This window comes from Phyllopteryx taeniolatus, chromosome 5 (genome assembly GCF_024500385.1).
Source record: "Phyllopteryx taeniolatus isolate TA_2022b chromosome 5, UOR_Ptae_1.2, whole genome shotgun sequence".
NCBI lineage: Eukaryota > Metazoa > Chordata > Actinopteri > Syngnathiformes > Syngnathidae > Phyllopteryx > Phyllopteryx taeniolatus.
This window is the reverse complement of record NC_084506.1, coordinates 9,862,846-9,879,802: the sequence shown is the minus strand read 5'-3', so window position 1 is coordinate 9,879,802 and position 16,957 is coordinate 9,862,846. Positions and strand designations below refer to the sequence as shown.

Here is a 16,957-nt window from a genome sequence, read left to right as displayed (position 1 = left end):
TTTCTATAAATGACTGCACCCAATAGGTTGAATTTGTCACTATGATTATACAGCAGGACGACCGGTTAGAGCGTCTGCCTCACAGTTCTGAGGACCGGGGTTCAATCCCCGGCCCCGCCTGTGTGGAGTTTGCACGTTCTCCCCCGCGCCTGCGTGGCTTTTCTCCGGGCACTCCGCTTTCCTCCCACATCCCAAAAACATGCATTCATTGGAGACTCGAAATTGCCCGTAGGTGCGAATGTGAGTGCAAGTGGTTGTTTGTTTGTATGTGCCCTGCGATTGGCTGGCGACCGGTTCAGGGTGGACCCCGCCTCCTGCCCCATGACAGCTGGGATGGGCTCCTGTATAGAATAAAACAACATATACCCTTTTTCTCACTGTCTGACATGAAATCAGTTTCCTGTTTTGGGTCAATTAGGATTACTAAAAGGCACTTTCTTCAAAGTCAGAAATTGCCTTTAAACAATTTGAGATAACCCAGAAGATGATGTCATTTCTTTAAAATTCTGGTTGAGTGACAACATTTGAGTGTACGTATACAGTAAATGTGGCATCTGTACAGATACTGTAAAGACCTTAGAAGTGACTAACCTCACCTGCTGACAATCAGAAATTACATGCTGGGGCAGATTTTTAAATGAGGTGGTGAGGTGACACTACCTATCACATCTTAAAATAAAATACAGCACAGGCATACATGCTTCACTTGTATCGCATCTCCTCCTCGTCCTTATTGTAAGAAAAGCGAGGGCTTCAAAACAACACGTATTGTACATTGCTGAGCTGCGGCCTACTTTATGTCCAAACGACCACGAAAGGGCATCGACCAACTTCCTGTTCGGTCGCTTAGCAACCAGTGCCAAATATGTGTAAGCTTGTGCCGTGCCCCGCACGGCCCCGCACGGCCCTGCACCCTAACTCGCGGTGGTAAAAGCAAGTGCAGTGTGTAAGTGCCATAACAATATCCTCTGACTGGAGAATGTCCTATTCTCTAACCAGATATCTTTCAGAGTCATTCGATTTACATCCGAGAATGACTCAAATTCGGCTGATCATTGGCAGGTTTGTGTGTCTGACTGACTTCCTGCTCCAGTTGGCTTTATGACAGCCCCCTTTTTTTTTTTTTTTTTTTTTTTTAGCAATTAAATAGCCTCATGAGTGTGACTAGGAAATGCCAATTTTTGCATTATTATTTAGGGACCAAATGATTTTTCTCCACAAATTCTGCGTAGCAAAAAAAAAAAAAAAAAAAAAAGCAGCGCTAACGTCTAATCTAATCACAAAAAAATAAAGGAATCTGTAATTCTGTTTACGTGGCTGGGTATCCATAAAGTCTCTGTACATTTTAACAAATGAATTGCAAACGTATGTTGAAATAAAAAAATGAGTAGCTATTCAAGTTTGTTTTTGCTCCTTTTACTCATTTAATAGACCTCCTTATTGGCACCATTAGTTGCTTGAAGCAGATCAACACTGTACTCGATTTGAAAAAGCACAATCGATGCACAAATGGATTCAATACAACAGTTTAAGAGTTACTCACATAGGCCCTCAGTGGTCGGGCTTGTCCATATTTGACGGTCTGGTGTCATTTTATTGTCCTCTTAACTCATTGTGGTCTGCTGAGCGCACTTTACTTGCTCTCCGTCACACAAAAAAGAAAGGTGAGCCCTGCAGTCCACTGCTCCCAAATTGTGGAATGCACTTCCATTTGAGCTTCTTTGGGCATTTCTAAAAACCGTTAGAAACACAGACATTGCAGTAAGACTTGACTGCTTTGATTTGTTCTTGCTTGTGTTCACTGTATGATGTTTGTGAACGGGGCGGACCCGGGTTCAAATCCGGTCTCGCCTGTGTGGAGTTTGCATGTTTTCCCCGTGCTTGCGTGGGTTTTCTCCGGGTACTCCGGTTTCTTCCCACATCCCAAAAACCTGCATGCTAGTTTCATTGAAGACTCAAAATTGCCCGTAGGTGTGAATGTGAGTGTGAATGGTTGTTTGTTTCCTGCCAATATGCAGCAACTTCGCACAGCCATTGAAGAGGAGTGGACCAACATTCCGCAGGCCACAATCAACAACCTGATCAACTCTATGCAAAGGAGACGTGTTGGTTGCACTGCGTGAGGCAAACGGTTACAATTCTTGAAAGAAAACATAAAGGGCCAGGCGAAACACATTTAGTTTTATTTTAATAGGATTCAAATTAAAAGGTCAAGCATTTCAGAAAAGCATTATCATCAAACAAAACATAACCATAAAGAAATTAATGATGGTTGTTGTTCAGTCATCAGTCGTATTTAAAAAAAAACAATATTTCACAAATTCTGCCAGGCTATGTAAACTTAGGAGCACAAGTGTACATATGCAGTCATACGTACGTACCCCTGTCATATTGGAATGGAAGTGTAGGCTACACCTTTTTCATTACCACTCGGTGGCATCCTAGAATGAAAGTGTACAGCTTTCCCATAATCTCTAGGTGGCGGTGGCATTTTGAAATGAACGTGTACCACTTATTCATAACCTCTAGATGGCGGCATACATTTATAAAATGGGAAAGTTTTTTTTCCTTTTCCCCTATACCTATGCATAATGTGCACCATTGATTTTTAATATTTTTTGGGGGGAAAAAATGCGCATTATACACGAGAAATTACGGTATGAGAAAAAGTTGTTCTTATTTTTTTTTTCATGAAAAATTAAACCTCCCCTTTAAAGGCCCTGTAAAGTGGAAGTAAAATGTTTTCTAAATTTGACCCACCACAGACAAGAGTATTGTTAACAAGGCTGCCAAAATTAAATGAATAATAATAATTACAAAAAATCGCCCATTACTGCATATAAAATGAGGTTCCAAAATCATGAAATATATATTCGCACCGCTCATTTTTCAGCTGTCAATCAAGTAAGTTTGTACAGTAAGCAGTCAAATGTCTGTAGTCACTTACAGGCTGAATAACATGCCATATTAATCTAGCAAGCTGGTTAGCTAGCGAATGTAATACTTTACGTGAAGCGTCTCCGTTGCGTGAGGCCACAAGCGGCTACTAGCTACTAGCGGGCTCGCAGACCAGCACGGGAGCCATCCAAATCCCCAAGACTTCAGGGAAAATTGATTGATTGATTGATTTTTTTTCCCCCGGGTTGTAGGGATAGCTTGACGGCTAACTACACGCTGTAATGTAACGGCTAAATGAGAAAGTCCGCTCGCGATTGGTTGAGACCGCCGCCAATCATCTGTCGCGCCTCCGAAGCACCGCCCACAGTGGCCGCTCCGCAGCGCTGCTCGCGCCGACAACGCTTTGAAGGCGCTCCGGTGATTGGAGAGCTGAGGGGAGAGAAAAGGGACAACCTCGCCTCGTCAAACACCGAGCGAGGTTGTGTGGGGGGGGGGAGGAGGAGGAGGAGGGGGAGGAAGGGGAGGAAGGGGAGGAGGAGGAGGAGGCGGCGGCGGCGGCAGTAGAAAGCGGCAGAAGAAGGGGAGCGACAAGGAGAGGAGGTGACGGCCGGGGAGTTTTGAAAGCAAGACCTCAAAGCGGGGAGGAGGAGGAGGAGGAGGAGGAGTGCTTTTCATCGCCTGCTCGTCGTTGGAGAAAGTCACTGATCTCCAGCCGCAGTCGTCATGTCATCGTCCGGTAAAGACAACAGCGGAGGCCCGCATGCCAATTACGTGGGACCGTATCGCTTGGAGAAGACGCTGGGCAAAGGACAGACAGGTTAGTGGGTTAGGGTTACCGGCCGGCCGGCCGGCCGGCTCGGCACCCGCACCCGGTTTCGATTGCTCTTTTGGTCTGCCGGGAGCACGGGCGCGTCGCGTCGCGTGGCGTGGCGTCATGCAAGTGTTGACTTCGAACCTCCTGGTGATCATTGCTGAGGCAAGTGGGCAGAGCTGTCGTGGATTTCGGCGATGCTCGTGGACGCCGAGTTTTTCCCCTGACGATCAACTTATTTAAAGTGCGCGTGTTCAGGTCGGAGCACAGCGCCGTTAATCCCCATTTGCCCGATGCGTTGATCTATTCTTAGTCCCGAGGCAAGCAAAGCAGGCGGGCGGTTCTGCATGACGTTGGGTTTCCTCCAACATGGTGCCGTGGGTACCACCCTGACAGGTGCTGGGAAATAACAGCGATCCCCCTTTGGCGTGTTAGAAACGCTGGCACATATGTCTCATTGACTGCAGGGACACTGCGGGTTGTGCTTGCTCAAGGTAATTCATGACAAGTTCACTCCGTCATGTTTGATTTGCGGGCATGTTTGGTCGCGCTGAGCGTGGCCGCTGTGAGGCCGACGTGTGTGGAGCCAAGCATGCAAAACAAGAGGAGGCGAGCTCCGACGCAGTGCTTGTGACCCTCTTAGAAAAAAGATTTCCCTCACCCATCAGCAAATAGGTGTTACTTGCGCTACCTGGCGCAGCCGCGTATGCGTGTAAATTTGCTTTTTCTCCGCCAGTGTTTTCCTCAAATGCGCCCCCGGTCAGTTCATGTTCCGGTTGTTTGCGTATGTCATATGCTTTCACCTTTCCCCAAACTTTTCCATTTGAAATACCTCGTCCAATTTCAATGGCAAACTCTTACGGCAACTTAACCCAAGCAACAGCATTCGGTAGGCGCTCCTGCGCAATTTGGGTAGTAGGTGAGTAGGAGGAAGCCGGAATACCCACACAAAACCCACGCAAGCACCAGGAGACAAATGTGTAGTGCACCTCTCCGCTAACTCCGATGTCCCACCACGCTGCCTGCTTTCGTCACCTTGAATTAACGATATTGTAGAATCTCTTTTGAGCGGTTGACCGTCGAGCTCCACTCTCCACAGGGGTACTGAAGTATCCAAAGTGCAACCCCCCCCCCCGTCCCCTTTAAGGTGTACCGTAAAGCAGGACAGCTTTGCAAAGGAGTAACATTCGTACCGTGCGAACTGAACTGAACCGCATCGGTTTGCGGATCACATACTCAAAATATCTGCACGATAGAAATCAATGTGGCATGGTGTTTTCCACAAAAGATGAATTCTGACTATATTATTACCTCAAGTAGCTTTGCTCTCCGTCCTCTGTGCTGCTGCTGCTGCTCCCGTATAATCCTTTTTTGGCGATGGATGGAAGGATGTGTCACTTGGAGAGAGACTCCGTTTAGTTTGCTCTCAGGAGAGGCTTGCCGGTCTGCCGGGTTCAGGCCGGCCGTCGCGCGGTCTCGCCCGGATCATCCGTGCCTCATGACGCATTTATGAGCAGATTTTTGTTCCAATTTCTGGCAACGCTACTTTGTCAGACTCGTGTAAGCATAAAACGCTCAAGTGTCAGAATTGCGTCCGAAGCTGTCTGTTTTGACATTTCACTTGTGAAAGTTAGAATTTCACAGAGCAAATTCATCAATAATTGATGTAAATGTTGAACGCTTTTAGCCTTGACAGGACATTTATTTGTGCTCACACATCGTTCGTGTGTTCTGTTGGGGAACACCCAAAAATGACATAACCAGTGCCCGTGCACCTAATCCACGCTAGACCCATTTAGATGAATGACACGCCTAATATCCCCCAGTGAGGTCTTTCCGAACGGGTTGGCCTGCCACCGCGCATGCCTCGACTCCGGACCCAGTCGCCGGTCTCCGTGGGCACCTTCCGTTGGGTGCTATTATTAGCGCAGAGGAGTCTGTCCTCTGGTTAGCTGCTCTTCCCTGTTCATTAGGTGATTAGTCCTGACACAAACACACACACACACACACATGGTTAGCAAAGTGGTTCTGGTTTGGCTTCCTGATTTAATCCCCTACGCAGCCAAAGTCCCCAGTCCCACACACAATCACGTGGGCCAATGGGCAGGCCCGCTCTAGCTTAGCGACGTAGCTCTTGCATATTGGCAAATGCAGACACATCGCACAGACTACGTGTTGTGTGGTCTAATCATGTTTTCTTACGGTCGAGTAACAACAGACGGAAATGGCATTTGCTTGGTGTGTACCTAGCTTTTCTGTCTGTTTGTGCTGGCATTTTCTCTCGATTTCCTCGGGTTCTATTGCTTTCTGTCCAATGTGTGCACCCGTCCGGGCCAGAACAGGGTCCTCTAATGGGTTGTGTCTGCTCATTGGGGCCGGAGCCGCAGAGGCGTGGAAGCCAATCTTAAACCAATGACGGTTATTGTGCTCGAGGGTTGGGACCGAGTGAGAGCGGTGTGTCTGCTCGGTCGGTGATCATGGAGGTCCTGTCTCATGTGGGAATATGTCAAAACATGCTTCTGCCTGGAAGATTCAGTATTACTACTAGTGTGTGTTGCGACTGTGATATTTCCATTTGAGCGTAGACGGTGAAGAATGTTTTTGCTCCTTGTGCTTAAGATGTCCATTGGTATGAATTGGTAGCTTAAAAACATTTGTGCACTTGCAGAGCATTCCATTTGTGAGGCAAATTACATTTGACTTGTCTTTCTTGCAATTTCTGAGACTTTAATAAATGTCACACTTATTTGTTTTGTCCTCACAGTAGCTGAATCGCTGCTTTGTTTGTTCATGCATCAGGAAAAAAAAAGCCAAATGCCTCTCTTGCTTTTGATTAGTGCAATAAATGCTGCCTATTGTTTGGCTAAAACGGCCTCTTAATCCAGTGTAAATCCTTTCCCTTGCAAGACTTCGATATTGACAAGCTGTGAGCCTGGTGTTGTGTCGGCTCCTTGATTCTTTTTTGGACATTTAGAGAGTGAAATGGTCTGCTTCATTGTGACGTATGCAACCAACAAAATGCTCCCTGTGATGTGTTGTTGGTCTCGATCTCGGTTTATGTATCTTCTAGGGCGTTCTCTTTCTGGGTTTACTGGATTGAATCCGGAATGGAGAAGTTTCACTTGTCTTTGTGTCAGCACTGCCCCCTTTGTAGTTCATACGAGGACTTTGCAGCGCGGGACTACGCACAGAGAGAAACATTGGGTAGATTGCCGAAGGATGGTGGTACAGTCCATGATAATGCAAAACCGTTAATTCGGTTTTGATTGATTTGCTGGTGAGCCGGGGAAGGTTCATTGAGATCAATTTCAATGATTTCCTGTCTGGTGGAAGCGATCCATAGTGTTTCACAGTCCGTGATATTCCCGACGATGACAAGTGAAGAGGGAATGTTCACTCAATGCTGTCAATGGAAACCCCTTGGCCAAAGCATGCAAACGCCTCCGTAACCTGTTGCGGATGCCATTAAAAGACACTCCAGTAAAGCAATGCTGGGCTCTGATGTGGGTGGACATACCCGCCTCCGGTGTTCACGCGATGAGCCTTCATTTTTCGTCCGGTGAATGAGGAAATGAAATGGCAAATCGGTTTGTGGGTTTGTTCAGATCTTTAGAAGGCTTGAACCCCGTGTTACTCTTAGCTGGGAGCGTGCATATGTTGCAGTCCGGACCTGATCAGGGCAGCAGCCAAAGCCAAAGCCTTGCTCCCTCGGTTCTGAAATGTACCCTAAATGGTTCTCACTTTGACTTGGATTACTTTATGATGACCATTTCCATCACAGAGCCCCTCTCCTCTCCCATTCTCCGGTGGCTTCCCCCGGCCACTCAAGATTCTTACAGGGGATTCAACCATGTGGTAAATCAGACGAGACCTTGGTAGAATTGCATCGATTGGGGAAGCATTTATGTAGCCAATGATTTTTAGAGATGAATGATGATGAGGAGGAAAAGCAGTGGGGAGTATCGTGAAGAATGAAGGAGAAGAAAATAAGGGACCTTGAGTAGAAGCACATTAAGAGATCTTGATAGTTTTGACTGCATTATTAAGGAAACCAAAGTATGGATCATTCTCTTCATTGTGCCCAGTCCTACCGGCTTTCTCATGTCTGTATTGCTGACCTCCAGAGGCAGAAAGGGCTTGAGCTTTTGACCGCAGGTCAGTCAATCAGTGACGCATGGTTGAAAGAGTGGGCTTTATGGGGGGTGAGTCCACGTCTCGCACACTACAACGTTCTCAAATTGTGCAAGTAGGATGATGGTCCCAAGGTCTACATAAAACATGCTACATACATGAACAAAAACTTGCAAATACAAATGCAGTCTTTCCTGCATTTCCACCGAGTGTTCCCATTGAGTTAAGGGCAGCATGGTTTGGAAAGGTAAATCTCGCTAATGTTTCCATTGCCGGCTTGGGGCTGGACTGCTCCTAACAGCGTCGGCTACGTAAACGGTGTGTGATCATTCCAGTGGGTGCGGAAAGTTTTCAGACCCCCTTCAATTTTTCACTCTTTGTTTCAATCATTTCAGTTGATTTTTTTTCCCCTCATGAATGTACACACAGCACCCGGTATTAACAGAAAAAAAACGAGTTGTTGAAATTTTTGCAGATTTATTAAAAAAGAAAAACTGAAATATCACACAGCCATAAGTATTCACACCCTTTGCTGTGACACGCAAATATTGAACTCGGGTGCTGTCCATTTGCTTGAGATGGTTCTACACCTTCATTGGAGTCCAGCTGTGTTTGATGATACTGATTGGACTTGATGAGGAAAGCCCCCCCCCCCCCCCTATCTATATAAGACCTTACAGCTCACAGTGCATGTCAGCGCAAATGAGAATCATGAGGTCAAAGGAACTGCCTGAAGAGCTCAGAGACAGAATTCTGGCAAGGCACAGATCTGGCCAAGGTTCCCCAAACATTTCTGCTGCACTTTAGGTTCCTAAGAGCAAAGTGACCTCCATAATCCTTAAATGGAAGACATTTGGGACGACCAGAACCCTTCCTAGAGCTGGCCGTCCGGCCAAACTTAGCGGTCGTGGGAGAAGAGCCTCGGCGAGAGCGGTAAAGAAGAACCCAAAGATCACTGTGGGTGAGCTTCAGTCGGGAGACGGGAGAAAGTTCTAGAAAGTCAACCATCACTGCAGCCCTTCACCAGTCGGGGCTTTATGGCAGAGTGGCCCGACGGAAGCCTCTCCTCAGTGCAAGACGCATGAAAGCCCGCACGGTGTTTGCTAAAAAACACCTGAAGGACTCCCAAGATGGTGAGAAATGAGATTCTCTGGTCTGATGAGACCAAGATCGAACGTTTTGGCCTTAATTCTAAGCGGCATATGTGGAGAAAAGCAGGCACTGCTCATCCCCTGTCCAATACAGTCCCAACAGTAAAGCATGATGGTGGCAGCATCATGCAACGGTGGGGGTGTTTTTCAGCTGCAGGGACAGGATGACCGGTTGATGAATGCGGCCAAGTACGGGGGATATCCTGGACTGCTCAGAACCTCAGACTGGGCCGAAGGTTCACCTTCAAATGTCGTGTGGTGCAGTTTATAAAGAAAAAAAAAAATTTGATGTGAATAAGTAATTTATGGTCGCATACAAAACCTTGGACATAGTTTAAGACCAAGCTGCCCAGTTGAATTTGGTTCGCCGTTGTATGGTTCCGATCTGTAAATCCCAACTCGTTACGTGGTGGCGACAGCTGCGTTAGCTATGTACATAATGTTATATCATAGCAGCGAGACGATCTGCCAATAGATTAGAGAAGACAAAACCAACACTTGCAGACATTATTTGTCAGCAAGCAACCAAAATCTGTGTACATTCCTGTCATCAGCCAGTATATGGATGGATGGATGGATGGATGTTTCATTTCATTGTAACAAAGGAGTGAGTCTTTTTTTTTTTGTCAACTAATCAATGACAGTAGCCTATATTTAGCTCGACTTTCCAATAAAACTACCACAAGTGGGAACCTTTTTAAAATGGAAATGCCTGAAGAAATTGCAATTGCAGAGTTTCTCCCCCTAGCAGTGATGAGCGCAGTCCTGCGCTCACCAGGCTCTGTTGTTTTGTGTTCTCGTGCCATTGCTAATTTCACGGGGATGGTCCCCTAGCTTCTTTCTCTCCTGCCGGTCTCAATTGTTGCAATATCTCTCTTCATCTTCTAGCGGCGGTATAAATGTTGCATTTTCTAAATGGATATCTTTTGTAATTGTGCCTTGTTTCAATAGAAGTCAGCTACCGTGTCTTTCACGTCAGCTCAAATGAACCCTCGCATGGCCGCCTGTCTGCCTAAGACCGTGCGAATGCCGGGTCAGTTGCCAAGGTCGGTCGTCTGGTTGTCATGGTTTCTCTGCCGCTCGCTGGTTCCCAGTCTGCCTTCACGAAGAACGGAAGGGATCTCTCGCTCGTCTTCCACCTACGCACTTTTCTTTCTCTTCTGCCGCTCTCGCTCAAACTCCAATCAGCATCGTAATGTCTGAGAATGACCTGCGAAATACAGTATGCAGCCTATTTCCGTGTGTGTGCGTGCGAGTTGAATGTAGTCACACTGAGCGTTTTGTCCAGCTTCGTCACTGGCGTATGTGATGTGCGGTTCACATATGCTGGTGCAGCGTGCGTGTTTTTGCGTGTGCTCAGACATACGGCCGCGCATCAGACAGGCTCGTCCCGCCCTTTGCTCTGCGCTCTATTCTGTGTTCCCGTTTTGAAATCTGCGAGACGAGCACATGCGGGGAGCCTGGGCTTTAGTGGCTCTCGGCTCGGCTCGCCTCGGCAGGATAGCCTGTGATTGGGGGGAGCTCTGTCCTCGTTCCCCCGGCGCTGGCTGTCCTGCTCTACTTCAGCCATTAACAAATAGATGGGAGGCCCATTGACCTTGACATTGGTACCGTTTTCTCACCGCGCCACCCTTACACATCGCACACTGGCGCTGCAGAATCCATCATAGGCCTTTTGAAAAAGGCCATTCATCAAAGCAATATGCTCAGTGAAAGATTCTTTTCATTTTGATCGATACTCATTGCATTACTTTTATACATGACTAAAGCTCAGTATAAAATTCATGGTGAGTTGCTGGATTCTTGTACTTATTATATATGTTATTTAGATTGATTTGTGTTCTATTCTTACAAGAAACGGTCACTTCATTTTCTTTCTTGTATTGACGATGGGGAAAATTTAGGAATGTATTCATTTTGTTTTCTATATAAAAAGTCTTTTCTAAAAGGTAACAAAACATTGCCATTCATTTTATTTAATTTTAAGGAAAAACACTGGCTAGATCTTCATCAGGATATAACGTTTTGTCCATATTGCACAGCACTAAGTGCAAGGTTACTGTGGACCTTTTTTGCCAATGAGGTCAAATCCTGTAATAAAGTGATCCATTGTAATAACTTTTAAGCCAAGTGCCCCTTTTACCTTTGAGTGCACTATCGTTGCATCACTTTACTAATCTCATTTTATCAGGATTTCTATTTTCCTGATATTCTTTACTTGGTTTAAACTAGGCTTTTTGCGATCATGATTTTTGAGGCCGATCACAGATCAGCGAGTTAAAAAAAACCATGTGTCTCTTTACATGACTTGTTCATTTACTGTATATACTTGTGTATTTAATTGCTCCAAAAATTATTTACAATAAATAATGTATCTTTGTTTCTCTATTTATGCCAGGGAGGCGTAGTGACAGACAGAACAAATGATAAACGGTCTTCTATTAGATGGCAGGAAGTAAATACAGTCATGAATGTATCCACTTTTTGTGACATTTTTGTTTGCTGGTGTGCCGTGAAACTTTTCCATTGTAAAATATGCGCCTGGGCTCCATAAAGTTTGGAAATCACCGTTCAGTCGAGATGACCGAAATAATGGGTGCTAACGTACTGTAATTAAATGACTTTATTGTAATTCAATGACTTCGCCCACACCAAAACTTTCCAGCATGATTCGACAGAACGCCTGCATGTTCACTTACAACCGTTGGTGCTAGCTGGCGAGGCTACGTAACGTTTTGTTACCTGCTCGCGAGCGATATCGTATTCAAAGTACGTGAACATACATCAAGCAAGCCTTAAAGGAACATCCTCTCCCGATCACCGGTGACCACCAACACACGTTTTCCCCATTTTGTTCTTAAAAAAAAACAAAAAACACACGCCGCGATCCATTGTTGTTGTTGTCGTCGTCGCCGCCATGGTAATGAGTGTATCCGGTCGCGTTTGAGTTGACAAGATGAAGCCCAGTGATCTTAAAAAACGGAATGCGGTGGTATCGGAATACAAGATTTTATTGCAGTCGTCTGACATCGTGCAAATTTGTCTTGTCTCATCTGGGCATTAGTTGTTGTCCGTCTCAAACGTGTTGTCTGTCTCACACCGCTGACATGTTTTTTAAAAATAACTTTATTGGTGGTCAGATATTTACAGTGCTACATCAAAAGATGCGCGACAAAGCTAAAAATAAGCTTTTGGATTCGAATATACTGTACACAACGGCGACACGGAGTAAATGTCTTTTGCGGATTGATCGGATCGGCGAATGAAGACATTAAAGCCGATCAGCGTAAAATGCTAATTATCGGCCGATACCGATCAGGCCGATCAGATCGGTGTAAAGTCTACTTTAAACTCACCATCACTAATAGAAATGATTACGTGACAAGGCAACAAACTAACATATTGGAAAAAAGGGCCATTGCTTCATCTTCATCCCAGATGTTTTTTTTTATTTTTTTATTCGAGGCTTAAAGCTGCTTATTCACGGCGATGTTAGTGGTGTGTGTGTGTGTGTGTGTGTGTGTGTGCGCGTGTATTCTTTTGCGTGAGTTGGTGTCTGTGCACTGCATCCTCCTCCTTCACATCAGTCTGATGATCCATACTAGCTCCAGAAGGATATAAATCACGGGAGTTTTAGCACATGAGATAGACAGAGTGGACTCACATAGGAGGAGGTTTCCGTATGAGACAAAAACAAACCTCAGGCTCAGTGCCTCTATTATCATTAAAATCCACGACACAAAGTGGTTCTCTCTCTCAGGGCTCATCTCTGAATTAATTAATCAACCAGGGGTCGGCCACATAGTGGCTTATCACGGACAGTTGCGTGGTTCTGACTTTGTGGGGACAGTTTGAAGAAGGTCCGTTTCTATTGCAGCATGCCCCAGTGCACAGAGCAGGGTGCATAAAGGCACGGCTGGATGAGTTTAGTCTGGAAGAACTTGAAAATATTCCGATTTACTCGAGTATTGAGAGGAGCCAGACGAGGTGGCTCGGGCATCTGTTTAGGATGCCTCCCGGACGCCTCCCCGGTGAGATGTTCCGGGCACGTCCCACCGGGAGGAGACCCCGGGGACGACCCGGGACACGCTGCTTGGGAACGCCTCGGGATCCCCTCGGAAGAGCTAGAGGAAGTGGCTGGGGAGAGGGAAGTCTGGGCTTCCCCGCTGAGGCTGCTGCCCCCGCGACCCGACCTCGGATAAGCGGAAGACAATGAATGGATGGATGGATAAGAGCCCGGCTTACCGACTTATAGTCGTCATATCTATGCGCAAAACCGCTACACACGTGTCCAGCTGTGTCCACGCTAATGACCATGTCATGCTTGATTTACAACCCTGACATGTATGAAATGACAGTTGACCACACGGCAGGGGCTTGTCATGGTGCATACTGTGTAGCTATTAGCTTTTGATGTGAAGGGTCTGTTGCCATAGTCACATGGTTGTACCTGGCTTCGGCTGTCCTTGAGCAAATCAGTTTTTGTTTGGTATGGTTAGTTTTTGTCCTCCGTGCTACTTTGGTGGGTTACAGTTTGCATAATGGGGGCAAAAATGTAAGCAAGCAGTGGCCGTTGGTCCGTTTGTTTGTGCTTGTCGTGCTTTAAACAAAACGGAGGACATGCGCAGGTCACCGTGTGACGGAGCATCACTCGTATGAGTGGATTACGGTTATAATGATTCGAATTACTTCTTTCTTTGCATAACACTGCTGCTTCTACTGGTGCTTTATTCAACATAAATCTGGGTTTCTGTTGAATTTCAAGTTGAGATATTTTATCCCTTCATTGGTGCATCTTGATCGTGATTCTTCTGACTCTGATTTTGAATACAAATATTGTGACCCTTAGCCATTTTTACCTGGAAAACTTTGAAAATTGAATGACATATAGAATCAGATTAGATGTCACGTTAGATTTTGGAGTATTTCTGTCCAATCACCCAAAAAAAAAACCCATTTGTGAGGGTTAGCACTAGGGCTCGGACTCACCCTCTAAATCCAGATTTCATTTTTCGTGTGGACAGTAATGAATATATTCCGAATCAGCCAGCTAGCTAGCTAGCTAGCTAGCCCTCGTCATCTGCCACACTGTGTTGGATCAACTTTCTCCATTCTGCTGTCTACCTCAGTAATGGCTCCTTTTTGGCTTCGCTTTTGGTTGGCGCTGCCGTGAATATCCGTGCAGCTTCTCGAGCCAGGCTACTGGACGCCTCCTTCTGTGGAGATCTGGGTGGAGGGCGCACATGCACAGAAACTATGCTCAGTAAGTCCAAATGCCGTCGGCCATGAACAAAGGCTAAAAATCGTGAAATATTTTGTATTCTTTGAAATGCGGTGTGGCAGCAGTTTCAGCTCTTGTCAGAATAAAGTAAGTAGTGTGATACTCTCTTTGATTCATTGTGATTAGAATCTGAATTTTTTTTTTTCTTTTTTTTTTCTTCTTTTTGGTGGACTCAAATGCCAACAGCCCTAGTTAGCACAAACGGTGAATCCATCCATCCATCCATCCATTTTGTGAGCCGCTTCTCCTCACGCGGGTCGCGGGCGCGCCGGAGCCCATCCCAGCTGTCATCGGGCAGGAGGCGGGGCGCACCCTGAACTGCTTGCCAGCCAATCGCAGGGCACATACAAACAAACAACCATTCACACCTATGGGCAATTTTCGAGTCTCCAATGAATGCATGTTTTTGGGATGTGGGAGGAAAGCGGAGTGCCCGGAGAAAAGCCACGCAGGCGCGGGGAGAACGTGCAAACTCCACACAGGCGGGTCGGGCCGGGGATTGAACCCCGGTCCTCAGAACTGTGAGGCAGATGCGCTAACCAGTTTTTCCACCGCGCCGAACCGGTGAATATGAAGTAAAGAAACGTCATGTTGACAATTTCAGCCAGCCTATTTTCAAATCACCTACTTAGTGATAACCAGCTCCCTCTTGATTTCTGTATCCATTGCTCTCTTTTCCTTCATGGTCTTATCACCCACTTTCTTCTTGACCCTTGCTCTTCCTGCTCGCTTCATGCCTAATGGATCTTTCCCTGCGGTCTCCAGACCTTACACTGCTGTTCTGCTCAGCTAGGCCTCATTTCACGCGGAGGTGATTAGATCTCACCGGAAGCAATTCGGGTCCGATAAGCCGCACTTTTGTGGGCAGTGGCAGAAAGAATTCAATTCAACCATTACACACCGTATGCTCCCTTGCAGCATATACCCGCCAGTCACAATAATCAATATATCGACTTATTGTTCAATGACAAAATGGGCACGATAGTTTTTTCAGACTGGCTAAATTGTCGTTTACATGCGTGTTTGTTCACATACGTTACGTTACGACATTCAGTTGCGCAGCTGCGTTCACTCTGCTGTCGGTCAACTTGCTCAGCGCTTTGCGAGGCGGGACTCTCTCACCCTACGTCTTTGACCAACTGGAACCTTTATTGGCAGTTGCTAAGGTATTAGGACTTTCAAATACGTCTGCGTCTGCGTCTGTTTTATCTATATTTTTGTGTTTATCTTAGCTGTTTGATATGAGATGATCAAACCTGTGGCTACCGCTGTGTGACGGGTCTCACGAACGACAGTGTGTATCGCCATGACAATGTTGCTGCCCCCAGCAGTTCCTCCTCTTTTTTATTTTGCTCGTTATTGTCAGATTAGTGTGTTGTGTAGTGTACATTTTGTATTGTACGTGAATCCAAATACGGAACAAATCGCGTCCCGTATCGGTTCAATACAGGACGTGACATTTAATGGCCAAATACGGGACGATTCCGTGTTTTACGGGATGGGTGGCAACCCTATTTACAGCACAGACTTTCTTTTTTTCTTTTTTTTTGTGTGTTCTAAAGAAACAGTCCTGTTTTTGCTATCATAATGTCTCTCTTTTTTTGTTTGTTGTTTAACCTCCCCCCAAAAACAAAACAAAACATTGAACCACGGGTCAGAAATCATGATATGTATCGAATTATGACCTTGGTATATTGTTACAGCACGAATGCGCACACATTAAGGGATCTGGAATACAACAAATGAAGCCCCCACACAGTATGATTCCAGGCTTTGTCTCGGGGCCTTTCTAATAACAGAGCAAGCATGTGTGACGTGTTCACCCCCCCCAAATCTCACGGTTCCAGCTTTCCCACTGCTGTGAAAAGGAGAAAACAAAACAGTTATTCGAATAAATCTAAAAAATCCCACACACAACCATGTGCAAGCATGCATATAAATGGGCTAATTTGATGCGTAGGTAGGCTAATGGAAGAGGAACCTTCTTTTATATTTCTAATTGCTTGTGAATATTGGATTGCGTACAATGTATCATCGTACTTCAGCTTACAAGGCGCAAAGGTCAAAATAACAACCGGGTGATCATATACTAAAAACTGGATGAAGACATTTTTTTTTTTACAGTGTGAGCTGTAATTTTAAGTCAAATTGTGTTTCATTAGCCGGATTCTGTTCTTGGTAAATGGATGCTGAGCCACCCGCAAAAATACACACTGACCTGCTACAGTCAAGGAGGCTCACTAAGGAGATACTCAAGACTTGAATATTTAGTGTTACAACCTTTTTTACCGTTAGTGTTCCATACTCAATACCCTTAAGCCAGTGGGTGTGCCTCAAACGTGGCCTAATTAGCCTGACAATAACCTGAATTTATTACTCTGTCTTCCCCAGTGTCACTACACTGTAATTTATTACCTTCTCTGCCTAATGAGACCGGATCAAATATTCAAAGGACCTGTGTGCCTTTGCGTGTATGTGTATATATGTCTGACAGCTAAAGTGAGTTTAGCAAGAGATGGAAACACAAAAGAAGAAACAACTGACAGACATAGGCACGGTTCCAGTCATCATAAAAACATGTTATTCCATAATTTGCCAAACTCCTGGAGTCTCGTTAATCCCCAGGAAGACGCGTGTTGGCTAGATCTGTGTGTATTAGCCCGGCTCACAGCTTCCTGTATACCG

The 16,957-nt window shown here is 45.7% G+C and overlaps 1 protein-coding gene across 7 annotated transcripts in view; it reads left to right on the top strand.

Annotated features, from left to right (window-relative positions):
- The first annotated feature begins 3,374 nt into the window (after positions 1–3,374).
- The window catches only part of brsk2a (BR serine/threonine kinase 2a), a 152,477-nt gene continuing 138,894 nt past the window's right edge, over positions 3,375–16,957 (top strand). The window contains exon 1 of one of the 7 annotated variants that reach the window (XM_061772867.1): positions 3,375–3,715. In XM_061772867.1, the coding sequence (XP_061628851.1) occupies positions 3,622–3,715 (94 nt within the window). In that variant the 5' untranslated portion in view covers positions 3,375–3,621. The remainder of the gene's footprint in view (positions 3,716–16,957) is intronic. The other 6 variants (XM_061772865.1, XM_061772868.1, XM_061772866.1 and 3 more) reach the window with 6 other exon arrangements.